Genomic DNA, 17317 nt, shown 5'->3' with positions numbered 1-17317 from the left:
GTATTTCTCACTCTTTGTGCCAAAGATAAAATACTGAAATCATTCTTTCTTACCCCCTTCTCTATTGGCTGTGTGTTATGTAATGCATGAACTTGGATGAGCACCTCCCCAGGTTCAGCACTTATCTACATGTAGCAAAGTATCAGAATAATCTTCACGTAGAAGGTATTTATAAGTAAATATGTTTCTCTGAATCCTGGAAAAATGTTTGAGTATATAATGCACTATGCTGTTATTACTCATCATAATGAAACTTTCATTTTTATTTTCCTTGGGGCTTTTTCTTATTGGCATAACTGTTAAAGAAATAAATAACATTAAAGCAAATAGACAAGAAAATAGATATACATGTAGCAAATCCAGTATTGTATGACCAACCCTCATACAGTGGGATTATGTTTTTGGTGTTCCAAAACAGTGACATATTAACAGATGATGGTGCTGTTGAAAATATCATCTGTGTGGAATATATTGCATTGTTTAGAGCAAAGTATACTGGAATTAGAAGTCTTGGTTCTGTTTCTGTTTCTGTTAGCTCTGAGCTGCACAGTCTTGGGCAAGTTGGTTAAATGCTCCAGACTTCAGTTCAAGACCTGTGTGTTTTCCAGATGGACCAGTGTTTTTGAATCATTTAGCTTTTCTCTGAAGTAATAAGTAAACAAATACAGTATGTTACATGTAACATGAAAAGGAGAAAGATGCATCAGGGAAGGGACTAATGGAGTGTTGGTGGAAGAAGGGAAGGTGTAATTTTACATAGGGTTGTCAGGGAAAGCCTCCCTGGGAGGGTGATGTTTGATCCTTTGCAAAACTCAGGCAGCAGAATTCTATTTACTGGAATTAACATCAAGAACTACTTAAGTGAGTTTACCCTTCTGCTTATCTTTGAACTAGATTGCTTTCAGAAAATATTTTGTAAATAAAGGAATCAGGAATCAGAGCTCAGGAAGAGTGTCAAGGTTTCCTAAGAAAGACTGGCTGACTTCTGTTGGGTTGGGAAAGTGCTGTTGACCCTCTGCTCTCCCCCTACCCCACATGTGTTTTACATACTTGGTTCTTAAATTCCGTCATGCTTTTCACTGTTGGGGTTCACCTGATTTTTGCATCCTGCTTTTTCTGTTAACACGCTTTGTTCCTATTGCTTCATGGACTTCTTTTTCCCCTTATATCCAGTGGGTGATTATCCACTTTCTGTGTACAAGGCATTTTCTCTGCATGGTGGGAATACTTTGATGAGGGACGAAGAGGCCACAGTCCCCAAAGCACTTGGCATCTGTTGGGGGAGACAGATGTGGTGTCCATCCACAGTGGGGCAGATAGGTTTTCAGTTCAGAGATATGAGCCTGATGATTTGGGGGCACAGAGCAAGGGCCCTGTGTTCCCTTGGAATGGTTGGGAAAACGTCCCAGCAGCAGTGACTTTCAGGATGGGCCTAAGATAATACACTGTGAGTTGACAGACTGACAATGGAGTTGGCTGTTAGATTGTGAGAGCGCCAGGTAAGGGCAGGTCTGGCAGGAATGATTTCCTCTTGGGCTGGAGGGTGGAGCAGTGGGGCAGTAATAAGGTGAGTGATACATGAGACTAGAGGAGACAAGGAATCTCCAGGCCAGACCTTGGAGGCTCTTGAATGACCGGGTGAGAGAACTTGTGTTGCTGCTGTGGATGTGGAGAAACCAGTCGGACCTTTCAGTGCCCGTCCTGGCTTTGCCTAGGCCTGGCTTTGTCCGTCTTCAGCAGTGTGTTTGTCCTTTGGCTATGACTATTGGTTTACATGTCACTCTCTCTGCTGTGTATTCTTACTTGTTTACTTTTCATTAATGTGACTACAGTGATCAACTCTAACTTTCAGCAACTGGATCAGTGTAGTAATACACATTGGAATGCCAGTTTGTGGTCAAACCATTTTGATGAAATGTATTGATTGTGTTTGGAAGCTATGCCAGTATTTCATTACTAGCCTTGTATGTAATCCCAGGGAATTTACCATTGCCTGTGTTGGTTTTCTCTTTCAGGTTTTTAATAATCATTTTTTCCAAGTGACTATTGATGACCTAAGACCAGAACCTAGTAAACTCTCAATGCTGTGCCATGCGGATTCCTTGGGGATTTTACCAGTACAGTGGTGCCTTAAAAATGGAGTCAATCTCACACCTCCCAAAGGTTTGTATTCTGTGAAAATGTGCAGGGTTGGGGTGATTCTGGAGGGTGTCCAGTTGTCTCTAAAGAAAGTTACATTGTAAATAATTCAGAAGTAGTGGAAAAATAGTGTGTTTCATGGTTAGCTTCCTGCCGGAGTCAGTTATAGCTCCCTTCCATGGTGGGTCATGTGACCTTGAGGTTCTCAGTCCACTTCTGTAAAGTGTAGCCCCCTTCGGTGATCGAACGATCAGTGGCTTTGCTGCTGCTGTGGAGTGACAGAGGGTGCAGTGTTGCTAAGTGACCGAGGTTAAACACTTGAGAGTGTCTATGAACTAGCTTTGAAAAATACGATAAAGTTTTGATAAATAATTTCTTCATATTTTTATTTACAATAAATTAAAATATCTTCAGAATCCAGTTGCTCCCAGATACTCAACAGTTTGATGCTGTAATACATTAAAATAATTAAATTGGGAACCAGGTTACACTAAAATAATTTTTACATTGAGATCCATGTACCACACTGTGAATTTAATAACATGATTTGTTGTCCCTTAGGTCTAAGGTTTAGTCAGGGAAGAAAGTATCAAGGCAAAAGGAGAAAAGATGGGGAGAAAATAAAGGGAATAATAGAAGAGAAAATCGGAAGAGGTTAGAAAAGTAAACTCATGGAGGGATTTTGACAGATAACCACAAATAATTACAGGGGTTTTGTGATAACCTTTCAGCTCACTAGGGTCTGGTTTACGTGTCGTGTTGATCACACTGGGAGATAACTGACACCCACAGGATAAGTTCCAGTTTTCCTGGTGGCTGTTGTGTACTCTGTGCCAGCTTTAACTTGTGTTACTGCCAGCTCCTCCGTGGCATGCCTCTACTCCGCTGACATGGGTGTCTTAAGCTTCTATCCTCGCTTTTCCTCCATGCTCATCCCCATGGAGGAGGTGCTTTTGGATATTTCTGTTTCATCTGTTGATTCTTCATATGCAGGTTGTGCAGTAATGGAATGAGGTCTAATTAGAACATGGTGAACTTCTTATGTAACATTGTTTATGTTGTTTTAAGTGCCTAACTCATTTAATCCTCAAAACAGGGACTGCCCTATGAGGAAACGTGGTCACAGAGAGTTTATGTAACCGGCCCAAAGCCACTCACAAAGAGTCACAGGCAGGAAGCCTCGCCCTCCTGTTCCCCACGGTGGTGAGAGGACTCCCGCGTGTGATGCCGGGGTTGTTGCCTCTGTTGCGGCACTCATGATGCCTAGCTAAATCCCTGTGCTTCAGATATCAGGGCTGTCAAAGGGGTACACCTATGGCATTCCACAGGTACTTGGCAAAATCAAAGAAATGGCAGAAGTCTAATGAAATAGATGGTGACAGAAAATGATTTGACTTTGGGTGGTGGGCACGTAATGCAATAGACAGATCACGTATCTTAGGAATGTACACTTGAAACCTGTATAATCTTGTTAACCAATGTCACCCCAATAAACTTAGTTAAAAAAAGGAAAAATGCATAAGTATTCTTATAATCCCTTAAAGTGACTCTACAGGTGTTACATGATAAAATCTATAGTGGAGGTAGATAAGAGAAGTCTGTTCCTATTGTAAATTTTAGCATTAGCTCACTGGCAGAGTTTGAAAGCCCCTCAGGCCACCTCAGTTTCTTTTTAATGGCTATGATCAAACCGTGTGCACAGATGGGCTTCATGTCATTGAAGGAAGTCCTTTTCTAGGTATCTAAAATGTGCTTTAATAGGAATTTGCAAATTTGTAATTAGTAATAAAATCTATTTAAGAATTTTTTTTAAAAAATTGGTTGGATATTTCCTTACATAATGAAAAAAAGGAAAAGTATTAATATGTGCATTTTGGCTGCTTGATTATTTCATTATGGTAGAAGTTTAATGTTTACCAGCATTTTTAGAATTTTTAAATATACTCATGAATTGAAACTCATAAAAATATTTTTTAGAAAAGAGATTTTTGGCATTGCTTGAATATTTACTAGGAAAATGTGTGTGCTTGTTTAGGTGATTACATTCCATGATACTAAGAAAATTGTTGTACATTAGTGTACTGAACTCTTAAAATGTGCAATGAAATGACTATACCAATGTATTTAGGATATTAAATGTTTTAATATATTAAGCTTTTTCATACCTAACATTTAGTGATTATTACTTTTTCTTCTCTGTCACTCAAGTGTTTGTGATATTTGATGAAATAAAACTATCTTCATGAGGTTTCCAAACTATTTCTTCTCCTATTGAAAATTAAGCATATCTATTGCAAAATCACAGAAAATTTTTTTCCATAAATATTATATATTAGATGTAGAATATTGAGTATAGTGGTTAGTACCTTCCAATAAGAAAATCTGAGTGATAACCCCACTCCCCTTTTCTTTAACAAAGCATTCAAGAAGTGATCAATATCATTAGTCAAGGATCCATTGGCAGTCTGTAAGGGTTGTGTTTGGCCACAAGACTGTTATCTTGATTATCTTGAAATAGTAGAGATTTTATTGATAAGCCAGTAAGAAAGAGACCAGCAACTTACAGAAAAGGGTTTCCAAATATCAACAGATAGTCCATAGTTAAAAGTAACACAAGGATTCTTAGGCAAAGTCATCATAGTAAGAGAAATGCGAGTTAAAATCCTACTGAGATGGCATGTATTTGCAAGATGAAGTAGAAATTCAAAAGAGAAGGAAAAGAAATTATGCTTTGATGAGCATGTGGAGGAACAAGAATTCTCAGATTTGCTGGTGAGAATGCCGGTAGGTGCAAACAGTGTCCAAGGCATTTTGGCAGATTTTACTAAAATTATAAATGGATTTTACCCATTGACTCAGCAGTTTTATTTCTGGAAATTTCTCCTAAAGATACACTATACAGATAATATGCCTAAAAGTTTGTTCTTTGCAGCAGGATGTATAATACCAAAGCACTGGGAAAAAATCTGAGTGCCTATCTGTGTGGGTTAAATAGATTTCAGACACCGTATAATGAAAACTGCGCAGTCGTTAAAAAGAATGGGGAAATAAATCTCTGTGTGCTGATACGGGAAACGCTCAAGATGCACTGTGATAAAGATCAACAGGTTATAGTGGGATGCCTTTTTGTTAGAAAAGAGTTAAATAAGAATATGTATTAGTGTTTGATCACATTTCTCTGAAGAAATTCAGAAAGGTTACATAAGAAACTAATAAAACAGAATTTTCTGTGGAGGTTCAGAATATGGAGGTGATGAGCAGGACAGATGGAAGTGAGGATGGGAGTGAGCCTTTGAACAGAATACTTTAAAATATTTTTATTTTTTCTCTTTGATCTAAACTAAGTTATTACCTATTAAAAATAAACATCTATTACTAAAAGTAGAGGGTTTTTATAACTAAAGGGGATCTTAAAGATTATCTCATCAGCTCTAATCATTTCAGAGGCTCAGTTGTATTGAAGTTTTCAAGTCCTGAAGTAGAAGTTGGCTTAAAATCCCCATCTTAAGATCCCAAGTCTAGTGCTTTTTTTGGTTGTTATTGTTGTTCAAGTACAGTTGTCTCCATTTATCCCCCAGCCCTGCCTCCACCCCAGCCATCTCCACCTCCTACTCTCGATTCTACCTCCTTTTGGTTTTCTCCGTGTCTCCTTTATACATGTTTCTGAAAACCCTTCCCTCCTTTCCTTCCATTATCCCCTCCCACCTTCCTCCCCTCTGGTTACTCTCAGTTTGTTCTTAATTTCAATGTCTCTGGCTGTATTTTGCTTGCTTGTTTGTTTTGTTGATTAGGCTCCACTTATAGGTGAAATCATATGGTATATTTCTCTCACCACCTGGTGCATTTCACTTAGCATAATGCTCTCCAGTTCCATCCATGCTGTCGCAAAGGGTAGGGGTTCTTTCTGCTGGGTAGTATTCAATTGTGTAAATGTACTATAATTTTTTGATCCACTCATTTACTGATGGGCACTTAGTGCTTTTAAAAAAATAACCAAATCCATGCTTTACTGCTGTTGTTTCTCACTGGAGTCTTCACAAAAGCCATCCTCAGGAATTCTGGGGCATTTCAGTGGCCTTGTGGAGCGTTAGCTGATGTCAGTTGACCATGACTTTTCTGTGACTGAAATGGTTAGGTTAGATGTCAGAGCATTTGGAGAATTTCAATTCTCGGGTATAATTTTCTAAGTGTTTGCAGATAAAACAAAGTCACGACTTCATTTATTGAGCTCCCTTACCATTTTGTGAGAGTGGAATATGTTTATATTTGTAATTAAAATAAATTACAGTTTAGAGGAGGTGGTGGTGATTTCCCTAATGGTGATTTGATGGTTTTCTTTTGAGGTAATTTGTTATATGTCTTCTGTGTCACACCAGGGCTGGGAACCATGCTGTAGAGTTTCTTCAAACACCATCCTTTGCTTTATTACTGTATGAAAGTATACACTGTCTTTAAAATAAGTTTATTATTTTTAACTTAAATTTTGAGCTTTATAAAGAGAGTATGTCAGATTTATTATACATGCTGGGAAGTGTTTAGATGTTTTCTTGTGTGTATGTTTTCCATGAGTGTAATACATTATTTAGATTTCTGTTAGTAGTATAAACACTGCTTTACAATTACGTGTTACCCAATGGCAGAACAACACCCCATTCATTCTCTAGTCAGTGGGAAGCAGCTGGCAATGAAATAAAAGACAACAAGTGGTCTAGGAAATGTGCAGAAATGTAGACCCCTACTTAGATGGTTCGAACTCCTGTTTTTTAAAAAGTCTGTCCCCCCGCTTTGGGGACAAGCAGTGTAAGCTAGAATGGGGAGGAATTTTTCCAGCGCTATCTTTGTGTGAGCAGATGCTCTTCTGTTAGGCTAGGGCCAGAGCTGCAGAGGTTTTACCCCATTAGTTTAAACCCAGTAAACAACAATTCAATGTGCAAGGCACAAAAAGCCATCAAACGAATAAATCAACTAGGCAAAAATGTGTATAGGGTATCCACCTTGACTTGCTATTTTTAAACTATTTCACTAACATCCATGGCAAATTACGCCCAAGATTAGTTGTAGAGATATTGGAGAAACATCCCACTCAGGGGGATCTAATTTCTGTTGTAAGATATCTGAGTGAAGGCTGAACTAAATCGCCTATTTTAGCTCTTTGTCTGTACTAGTTGGCCACCTTAATTGACACATAAACTGTGAACACAATTTAGGAAGTACGGTGTATTTTAATTATTATCAAGATGCAAAGTAGTGGACCCTAATTGGTATTCCCTTTTCCTAGACACTGGCTGATGAACTCAGCCCATTTTTTTGGATCTACTATATTTCCTACATACCGGAAGGGGCAGAAAATAAACACATACTCATGGACCTGCCACCTTGATAGACCAGTTGCTAACATTTTGCCATATTTTATTCAGATTTTTTTAAAAATGAAATAAAGTATTATGGATACAATCAAAGACTGACTCATCCTTGACCCTATTCCTGACCATATCTAATCCACCATGAATCCTGTCAACATTTCCGGGATCTGACTATGCCTCATCACAACCACCTGGTCCAGGTCTCCTTTAAATCTCACTTGGGTCCTTGCAGTGGCCTCCTGCTTTCCTCAGTTTACTCCCAACACAGCAGTCAGATGGATCTTGTTAAAATGTCAGTCACACTGGTCCGTCCTCTGTCTGCTCAGATCTCACTCAGTGGCCAAGGCCCTGTTATGACGATGGCCTGCATTACCCACCAGTTCCCTGTCCGGCCTTGTCTACTAAGATGCCTCTAGTCAGCTCCATCACACCGGCCTCCTTGACCTTCCTGGAACATGGCCCACATCCCCTCTGTACGACATCGGCCTTCACTGTTCCTTCTGCTTGGCCCACTCTTCCTCTTTCTCAGTCCTGACTCAGGCGTCATATTTTGAGGTGCTCTATTTTGGTTGTCCTATTTAATATCAATCGCAAATTGCCACCCCCAATGGTTTTACTGCCTTCCTTACCTGGCTTTCCTCCACTGAACTTCTGTGTCATGTAAAATGCAAATAAGTGGTATATATGTTACTTCTTTGTCTTTTTTGAAAAAATCAGTCTCCACTGAAATGAAAGATCTGTGAGAGCAGGGGTTTCTGTCTTGTTCTCTGTTCTTCCCCAGTAACTAGAATAGTGTGTGGCTCCTGGTAAAGATCCTTTGAGCGTTGAAGGGATTCAAGTCCTGCTCCCATTCTGTCCCCGTCCCTTCCTCTCTCCTTAACCCTTTAGACCCATCTGACACCTTCTAAAGACTTTATGCTTTACTGTGTGGCCACTTTAGTTTCTCAATCTACCTCTGCATCAGTCTCTCATTTTTATTACAGTCATCATGCAATAGATTTTATTTGATATGTACCATAAATGTTATCATGCTATGTGTCTTTTTTTAACTTTTATTCATTAGTATCCCTTCATATTTTTTGATGTTGGTGCATGTAGATTGTTTATTTTACCTGCTTTATGAATGTAGTATAATTTTTGAAATCCATATTTCATTGCTAGACATTTTAGGTATTTTCAGTTTTCTTTTTTTGAAGACAACACTCAAATGTACATCTTTGTACATGTACCCAAGTGTGTGAGGTCCTTTAGGGGATTTACTTAAATGTGGAACTGCTGGCATTCCCTAGATGTTGCCAAATGCTCACCACGTTGTACTAGTTTATATTTTGGCAGTAGGGTTTGAGCATTCCCATTCTGCATTATCTTGACTGCTGTGCGAGACTCTCACACTTGTTGGACACTGCCACTCTGATGGGAGTGAAGTGGGTCTCGCCGTTTCACTTGGGAGCCCCGACTGCTAGCATCATTGAGCAGGTCATTGCATGCTTGTTAGCAACTTGCATTTCCTTTGAGTTGGCAATTATATTTTTTGCCATTTAAAAAAATTATATAAATATTTATATAGGCTAATGTGACTTCTCTCTCAACAATGCACTTCGCAAATACAGTGGTCTAGTCAGTGGCTTGTCTTTTTTCCTTTTTCATTGGTGTTTTATGTTCTGTTGAAACATTAAATTATAATTTAATTATATATTATAATATAGTCAGAATCCATCCTTCTTTATGAATTGTTTGCATGTCTTTTTTAAAAAATGTTAATTGTTGTTTGGATGTCTTTAGATAGTCATCCCACTGATGTTCTTCTGTATTTTCCTTAAAAGCCTTGCAGTTTTGTTTTTCATGTTTAGCTGTTAATACTTGGAATGTTTCTATGCCCTGAGGTCAGAAAATTTTAATTTTAATTTTTTTGCTTGAATTGAATTGGATTTTCAGATTTACCAGTTGTCTCAGTATCACTGGCTGAACAGTCTACTGTGTCTTCCCTGGTTCACGGCCCCCCAGGGGCCCACGTCCAGCCCCTTTACATGCATAAACCTTGCCCTGTGCTCAGTCTGCCTCGTCAGTCTGTCTGTCCATCCCTGTGCCAATGCCTCACTTTTAAAAAGTGATTTTACTCTATAATAAGTCTTGATAACTATTAGGTGAATCCTTCTACTTTTTCTTCCTTTCCAAGTTGTCTTGGTTATCACTGTGCATGAATTGGACAATCTGTATGGCTCTAAAAGAGGTCCATTGGATTTTAATTGACATTGGATTTATAGGTCAATTTAGAAAAACTGATATTTTGTTAGCTTTCTAATTTGCGATCTTTTGCTAGAATTCTTCTGTTGCAGTTGGCGGTCCCTCTTCCTGGCACACCCTTCCCCCGGGTGGCCACGCAGTCTGCTTCCACAACACCTGCTGTTCACCGTCTCGTTAAGGCCGTCCTCCGTGCAGCCCTCCCGTCCCTCATCCACTTCCTTTCCACGGCACTTGTGATCCTCTGACTTTTTGTATTTGTGTTATTATCTGTCTCCTCTCACTGAAATGTAAGCTTTGTGAAAGTTAGGGTTTTTGTCGGTTTTGTTCACTTCTGTATCTCTAGTATCAGGGCCCCCCTCAGCATACAGCATGCACTTACTAAATATTTCCAAATGAACATGTAAATGAACAAATAGCTATGTTAGAGAAGCAGATACCTTCTTAAAAATTTAGACACATGTTGCCAGATTGGTGTCTGCCGTGGTTTTCTCAGGTACATGACAACCAGCCATGTGTAAAAGTATCTGCTCCCTGCAGTCATCACAGCGGTGGGGTCACATTGGTTTTCATTTTGCCAGTCAAGGAGATGGCAAGCATGGTACTTTTCTGCTGTTTTTGTTTTTTATTTAGACTGTACCTTTTTTTTTATATCCACCCAGCATAGAAGAGCAGCTCCTTAACTCCCGTGGTCTCTTTCATGAGAGAGGGAAATATTTTTTCCATCCCAAGTCACTGGCAAGGGTCCTGCCCACCAAGATTGTCTCGGGGTGGTGGAGCTCATTTCCTGGCAGTGAGCGGGGAGCTGACTCACGGAGGAGCCAGGTGCAGTCAGGAATCCGTGAGCACACCAGGGGTGGGAGGAGAGCTATGGGGAGGCAATCCTGGTGTTTTCCCTGGGCTGAATTGATCCTTGATGGATTGACTAGTGCCTTGATTGTATTTTAAAATAGAGCAAAGATGTTATGCTTTCAAATACTTTTTATTATTGAAATAAAACATGATCATTAATGAGAGCTTGCAAAGTGCAAATAAGTAGAGGAAAAAATTATCTAGGAGTCCCACCTCCCAGATAATAATTTTGATATTTACTGTTAAGTTTTTGTTACATTGCCTCTGGCCTTTTTCTTTGTATATTTTCAATATAAAATTGATAATTCTGCACTTTCTTACACCAGTCTTTGTGGTGTAAGCAAGTGCAGCACACCACACTTGCTTGGTGTACTGCATCTAACAGGGCTGTCCAACTCACAGTTCTTGGGCTGCATGCGGCCCAGGATAGCGATGAGTGCAGCCCAACACAAAATCGTAAATTGACTTAAAACCTTTTCTTTTGCTCATCAGTTTTCATTAGTGTTTGTGTATTTAATGTGTGGCCCAAGACAACTCTTCTTTCAGTGTGGCCCAGAGACACCAAAAGGTTGGAGGTACTTGAAAATAATAGCAATCCTCTTTCATGATCTTTAAAAACCAGATGCAATTTCATATCTGTATGACTTTTCATGGGCTTGAATAAGTTTTATATAATTTGCTATATTTGGAGACATAGTGACCCCCATATTATCAATAATAATGTTGTTGCATCTTAATATATAACACTTTTTTTGGTCTTCGGAGTTGTTTTTATGTGATAAATTCCTAGAAATGAAATTGTGTCAAAGTCCATGAACATTTTAACTGCCAAATTGTTTTTTTAAAAGAATTGTCTACTAACACTGCCAATAGCAATGTTTGGAAGTAGAGCTGTTTTATGTCAATTAATTTGTGTCACATGGATATGGGTCATCGACCTGTTCCTTTCTGGACCTGTAACAGTTGGAACTTTATTCAGAATAAATACTAATAAAAGCTGAAATAAGTCTAGTGATTGTGGCTCAACAGTCTCCTATGGCAGCTTGTTGCAAATTTTAATAGCCCAAGGGGGGTTGATTTTCTTTTATTTTCTTTTCCCCTCTGCTATTTCCCTCTCTTCCAGGTTTAAAACATATTTTCCTGACTGCAGTTAAGCCTTAGAACTCCTTGTTCTGTCTTTGTTGATTAATGAATATAATTGACCCCTGTTGTCTCTATTATACAAGGCACAGCAATTTGTTTTTATGTAGCCGTTATTTTCTGAGCTGTCACAAAACTGCCTTACAAAGAGAGCTCATTATCAGCATGAAGGAAAAGAATTTTAAGTGAATAAAGGTCCCTAGGAGAAGGAGGAGGAAGAAAAGTCTTGGCTGTTCAAATGTTCAGGGGAAGGAGAGAGTTCTAGGGGCAGAATAATTAGTTGTTGCCAGCGTACTCAGCAAGACTCGGTTGTCTCTTAGAATAATTAGATTAAAAATGGCTTCCCATAGAGAGTCTTGAAAACTGGATAGACAGGATTGAATGTTAGTCCAAGAAACTGTGGAGCATGACATTTTATGGAGTAGGTTGAAGCCCTTTGGAGGTTGGTGATTATGGACTTGATAATAGAAAACCCTGCTGAATGCCTGTCTGTAGAAGTAGAGGGGACTTCTAAGTTGAAAAGTTTTATCTGAACAAACATTGACCATAAAGAACCTAAATTTCATATTAGAACATAGTTTACTATTCATTGGTCATTTTTTCCCCTTATTTTTTCCCTTCCCCCATGATGTGGATAATATTTTCTCACAAAATTAACTAAGGAAGTAGCGGAGGTCTAGGGAAGAGATACTGAACAGGGGGAGACCTTGATTAACTGTGGGCTGGCCACACCCCTAACCAAATAGGGTCCTTCTGTTGCAGCGAGCCATCTTGCCTTCAGCTGTTCAATCGAGAGCTCGGCTAGGGATGTCTTGTTACATAACCTCTGTCGACCCTTTCACACTTTTCTCATAGGAGGAGAAAAGGCCATTAACCACAGGGGAAAGGGAAGAATCCTAAGCCCCAGCAGTACACTATTAGTGATGGCTGCTCTGAATCATGGAGCGCAGCAGCCAGAGGAGACTTTAAAGATCTTGTTTTGTGAATTAGTAGATAAAGTCTGTTGCACAGAAGACTTGTGCCTTGTTCCATCTAGTTCCTAGTAGAACTGGGTCTAAAATCAGTCCTACCTTGTGGTTCAGTACGCTTTGTACTGTTAGATAACTTCTCTCCAGTTTTAGGTGTCTTTTCGTGAATTCTATTCTTATACATTAATGTGAGTATTTGATCCCAAACAGTTTCAGACAGACTAATTCTCTTAAAGTGGCAAGTTATAGTAATTGTACAGAGACTTGCATTACCTCATTTAAAACACATTTTGTTTTACTTATGAATATTTGGGAGAAAGTTGGTTTGGTTCCTTCCAGAAACTTCTGATGCAAGAGCATCTGGCTGGAGGGACAGCTCTGGAGAGAGCGGTGTTGTGGGGCAGGCGGGGAGGTAGAAGATGTGCAAGACTTCTTCAGAACCAGCTTGAAAGAGTACATAGCATCTCAGAATTCTGAGACTTCTTATCTCCTTTCTGGAAAGAAATGAGGAACTGTCAGTCTTCATAGAATGAGATGGGTATCTTACGCAGAAGGGGTTACCTGTGCTGCTGATGGGTGGCAGGGGATGGGAGGATCAAGGCTCAGTCCCTGGGCCAGAGGAGGACAGCTGCTTTCTTGGATAATCCCCCGCTCTGAAGAAGAGTTGGTTAAATTGAGCTTACTTAATGAAAAGAATATTGTTTTGTGCTTGTGAGTACAGATGGAGGTAGGAGGCAACCGGTGTCGTGAGTTTCTTTAATAAAGAATTTCTGTAGTTACTCTGTATTTGTGGGATTTAGTGACTAGAGTCCCCATGTGAACTGAATTTGAGGGTGTAGGGTTATGAACAATGTGGAGGAAAAGAAATTTCTCCAGTTTCTTTGGCATCAAAAATACAGTTGCGTGTATGTTCAATAACCCAAACAATAAAAAGAGAGCACTAAGTGAAGAGTATAGTGACATTTGGTACAGTGTCGATGAATCCTAATAGCCACTGTATTTTTCATTTCCATCACCATCCTTTTCACAGAAAACACAAATACTCATATAATGTATTTTCCTGTCTAGTTAAGCCATACACCCTATGTTGTTCTAACAATTTAGAACTGTTGTTTTCTTCTCTCACCTTCTCCCGTGTCTTGTAGTTATGACGGATATATATTGTATAATTGCACCTTCCCTCTCAAATGAAATGAATAAAGATAGGAAAAACCCATTTTGGTAAGATCTGTATTTAATTAAATTTAGTATACAAGGTCTGCCCAGAAGGCATCCAGCCATGTAATATGAAAAATAGAGACATGTACTGAAGAAGATACAAGATAAAAAAACATTGTACACAGGACAATGATGCCTCAGTCCACCTCAAAGTAGACACCTTGTCACCTCACGCAGTTCTCCCAGTCACCATCAGCTGCCCCATCGTATTTTCCTGAATCTTATCAGTGGTCTGGAATCTCTTCCTTTTTAAAGGTGATTTTAGTTTTGGGAAAAGCCAGAAGTCACAGAGTACCAAATCTGGGTGGTAAGGGGGCCAAGTCACCTGGGTGATTCACTGTTTCACAAAAAAACCTCTGCATGAGACATAATGCATGAGCAGGCATATTGTTGTGATGAAGCTGCCAATCTTCAGTTGTCCATAGCTGTGGCCTTCTGAATCATCCAAACATTTTCTTTGGAGGAATGTTCAAGCTTAATGCAAAATTTCATGCAGATTCATTGCTCTACTTAGTCATTTTGAATGTGACGGCCCCACAGTACACATGCTCACTCAGTGGTGTCTACCACCCCCACTGACTAGTACAGTGAAATTGTCATTGTTCACACATGCATATTCCATTCTCCTTGACTGCCAGGTTACATTGATGTCATGCAAACCATTCTCATTACATTAACATTGGTTGGACTTTTTCCAGAGAGACCTCATACATGAATAATTGTTTCTTAAACCCCTCCCTCAGTATCTTCTGTTCTTCCCCAAAGCAGATCTACCCACCGTCGTGCACTGATGTGGGTAAATTCCACCTTCTTCCCTGGTTTTGGGCACCATGTTATGATAATAGGGTATACCTTACCTATATGTAGTACTTCACATTTTTCAAAATATTTTGTTTGACCCTCATAAAATCTGATGTGCTGTCAGGCTTAAGAAAAGGCTTTACCTTTTGGGGACTTATCCTTGCACCCCTTATTATTTTCGTTAGTGACACACCATAACGCTGTTCATTTCTCTGAGGTTTAGCTTGACTCACACTCTATCGCTGTTCTGTCCCGCACAGGGTGCTCTGGCCAGGACTTTGACTGGGCAGATTATCACAAGCAGCATGGAACAGAAGAAGCCCCTCCGTTCTGCTTCAAAAATGTAAGACACTCATTTCTTGTTATTTCTTTTATCATAGATGTTGCTTACTATAAATGTTACCAATTGTTTTCTATTTATTGAACAAGATTACAATGCTGGTGTGTTCTGCAGGACCCTAAAATTTTCGTAGTTTTTGAAAAGTTCTCCTTTCAAGTTTGTATATTAGAGTAATTCTGAGATGTAGTAACAAACTGACTACTGAATGTATAATGGCTTGAACATGTTATAAATGTGCTTCTTACTTAGGGAAGGAAGGGCCCAGGATGTTTCTGACTATCGGGTGGCTTATTGTGATGAGCCTTAGGCTAGATATGTTTTGGTGAACAGATAGGGAAAGAGATTCAGGAGAAGATAGTCTTAGTTCTAAGCACTGTAGCTGGTATTGATTGACACATACTGTTCTGCTCACTTTTCATTGGTGAGAACGAGTCCCTACCCCAGGCCATGAGTGAGGCGTGGGTGTGCCCTGGCTGGCCTGCTGGCCCTCAGCATAACTTCATGCTGTGGAAGAAGGAGGATAAACTTTGGTGAACAGTTAGCCTCCTGTGCCACCAATAGTTATGCACTTGCTGTGGAGTGTGATATTGATAAGAATAGTCTTAAAATATTTATTTTTACTTTTTTGTCTTGGATTATTTTAGTGGGATGCTAGTCCAACAATTTTGTACTTTCCTTTGCTTATTTTAAACCTCTACTTTGTTCAAATAGACCTTACTGACATAGTAATAGGATTTTTGTGACAAATAAAATAGCAACGCGTGTGTGTATTTGTTTGTATGTGTGTGTGCTTGTTTAGTTGTAGGAGTTCATTGTATTAAGTAGTTCATAAATTATTCATTTAAACTTCATCAACCCTAGGAACTATGAAAAGGGACCGAGATTATTATCTCTGATTTAAGAATGAGGCATTAATGTATAGCCTACTGTGTTGAACATGCATTTAGTGGTGATAGGTTGATAGGTAATCTTTATGCCAAGACAAAAGTCTTCCAGTTGGGGATTGCTAATACTACTATTCAAAGCTCTCTCAAATCAAAGAGTTGTTTTCTAGACATGGGTTCCTGTTGCTGCTGATTCATTGCAACCCCACCTATAATTTGTTCTGCAGGGTAACAGAATATGAGAACTGGGAGGAGGAAAGGGTTGACTTCATAGAGAGAAACTCAATACTGAACATAAGTTAAAAATGGATTTTGGAGAATTAAGTAGGTTGATTACTAGGTCAACTTGTACTCCTAAATACAGAAACAAATCAGTGGCAGAGTGGAAATCAAAGCTTTGTAACTGATGAAATGAACTTTCTGCTTGGATGGCATTGCCTTTGCACAAAGGCAGCTCTTCTGTGGCTTTGAAAGAACTGTATGGTGAGAGTTTAGGTGGTATGAAGGGGGCAGCTGTGTAACTGTACCATCGTGGGGATAGCAGCTGCTTACCACTGAAGGTGTATCAAGTCCAGTGCAGTCTTATTAAACTTTTTACCCTGTTGAAATCACTCATGACAGAATCTCCTGTCCTTATGGCCTTTCATTTTGGATCATAGGAGCACTTCATCACTTCCCCAAGCCCCTTTACTTTGTGTTTTCTACCTGACAAGAAGAAAAATCTTTCCCTGATTCTTTAACTTTGGGGAGAAAACTCTCATATCTCCCCTAGTTCTGTATTTAAGGACTTGTTTCTTCTGTGACAGCATAGTTCCACCAGAGCATCTTTTTAGCTGACTGCTGCTCCCATTCAGCCAGCTGTTGTCAAAATGGATTTTATTTTAACAGTGGAGTAGGTAGCCATATCCCCAGGTGACCTCTGAGCTTCTAGGATTTAACTACCGAGATTAAATCTGTTCTGATAAATACACTGGCGTATTCATTAGGGATGCACTTGTTACAGATGTGCCCCTCTTTGTTTCTGGCTTTTTGTTTATTTAATCGACAGGATTGTTATCTGCCTGTTGACGTATGCATTACATCATTGGTACTTTGCTGAATTTTGTTAGCTTGCTACAGTGTTCTTTAATGGAATGCTTATTATGAATTCTTTTTTAATCACCAATCTTGTGTGTACCACAGGAGAGGTAGTTTGGAAGTGGATGCATGGAAGACATTTCCCTGAGGATGTTTAACAACCACAGGCAGTTCTGAAATAGATTGACACAGCCAAATGCTTAGTAAAATAAACTCACAGGTAACAGTGTTGCCATTGATCCTTTATAAATTACCCCCGAGCAGTAAGTGGAAACTAAAATAGGTCATGTGGTT

The 17317-nt window shown here is 39.3% G+C and overlaps 1 protein-coding gene across 6 annotated transcripts in view; it reads left to right on the top strand.

The window, feature by feature from the left end:
• The window catches only part of SFMBT2 (Scm like with four mbt domains 2), a 220138-nt gene that overhangs the window by 137333 nt on the left and 65488 nt on the right, over window positions 1-17317 (top strand). For all 6 annotated transcript variants that reach the window (XM_036024478.1, XM_036024495.1, XM_036024501.1 and 3 more), the window contains exons 9-10: window positions 2016-2163; window positions 14983-15065. In XM_036024478.1, coding sequence (XP_035880371.1) covers window positions 2016-2163; window positions 14983-15065 — 231 coding nt within the window. The remainder of the gene's footprint in view (window positions 1-2015; window positions 2164-14982; window positions 15066-17317) is intronic.

The sequence above is a fragment of the Phyllostomus discolor genome, chromosome 1 (assembly GCF_004126475.2).
Source record: "Phyllostomus discolor isolate MPI-MPIP mPhyDis1 chromosome 1, mPhyDis1.pri.v3, whole genome shotgun sequence".
In the NCBI taxonomy this organism is placed as follows: Eukaryota; Metazoa; Chordata; class Mammalia; order Chiroptera; family Phyllostomidae; genus Phyllostomus; species Phyllostomus discolor.
This window is presented reverse-complemented; position numbering and strand designations above follow the sequence as displayed.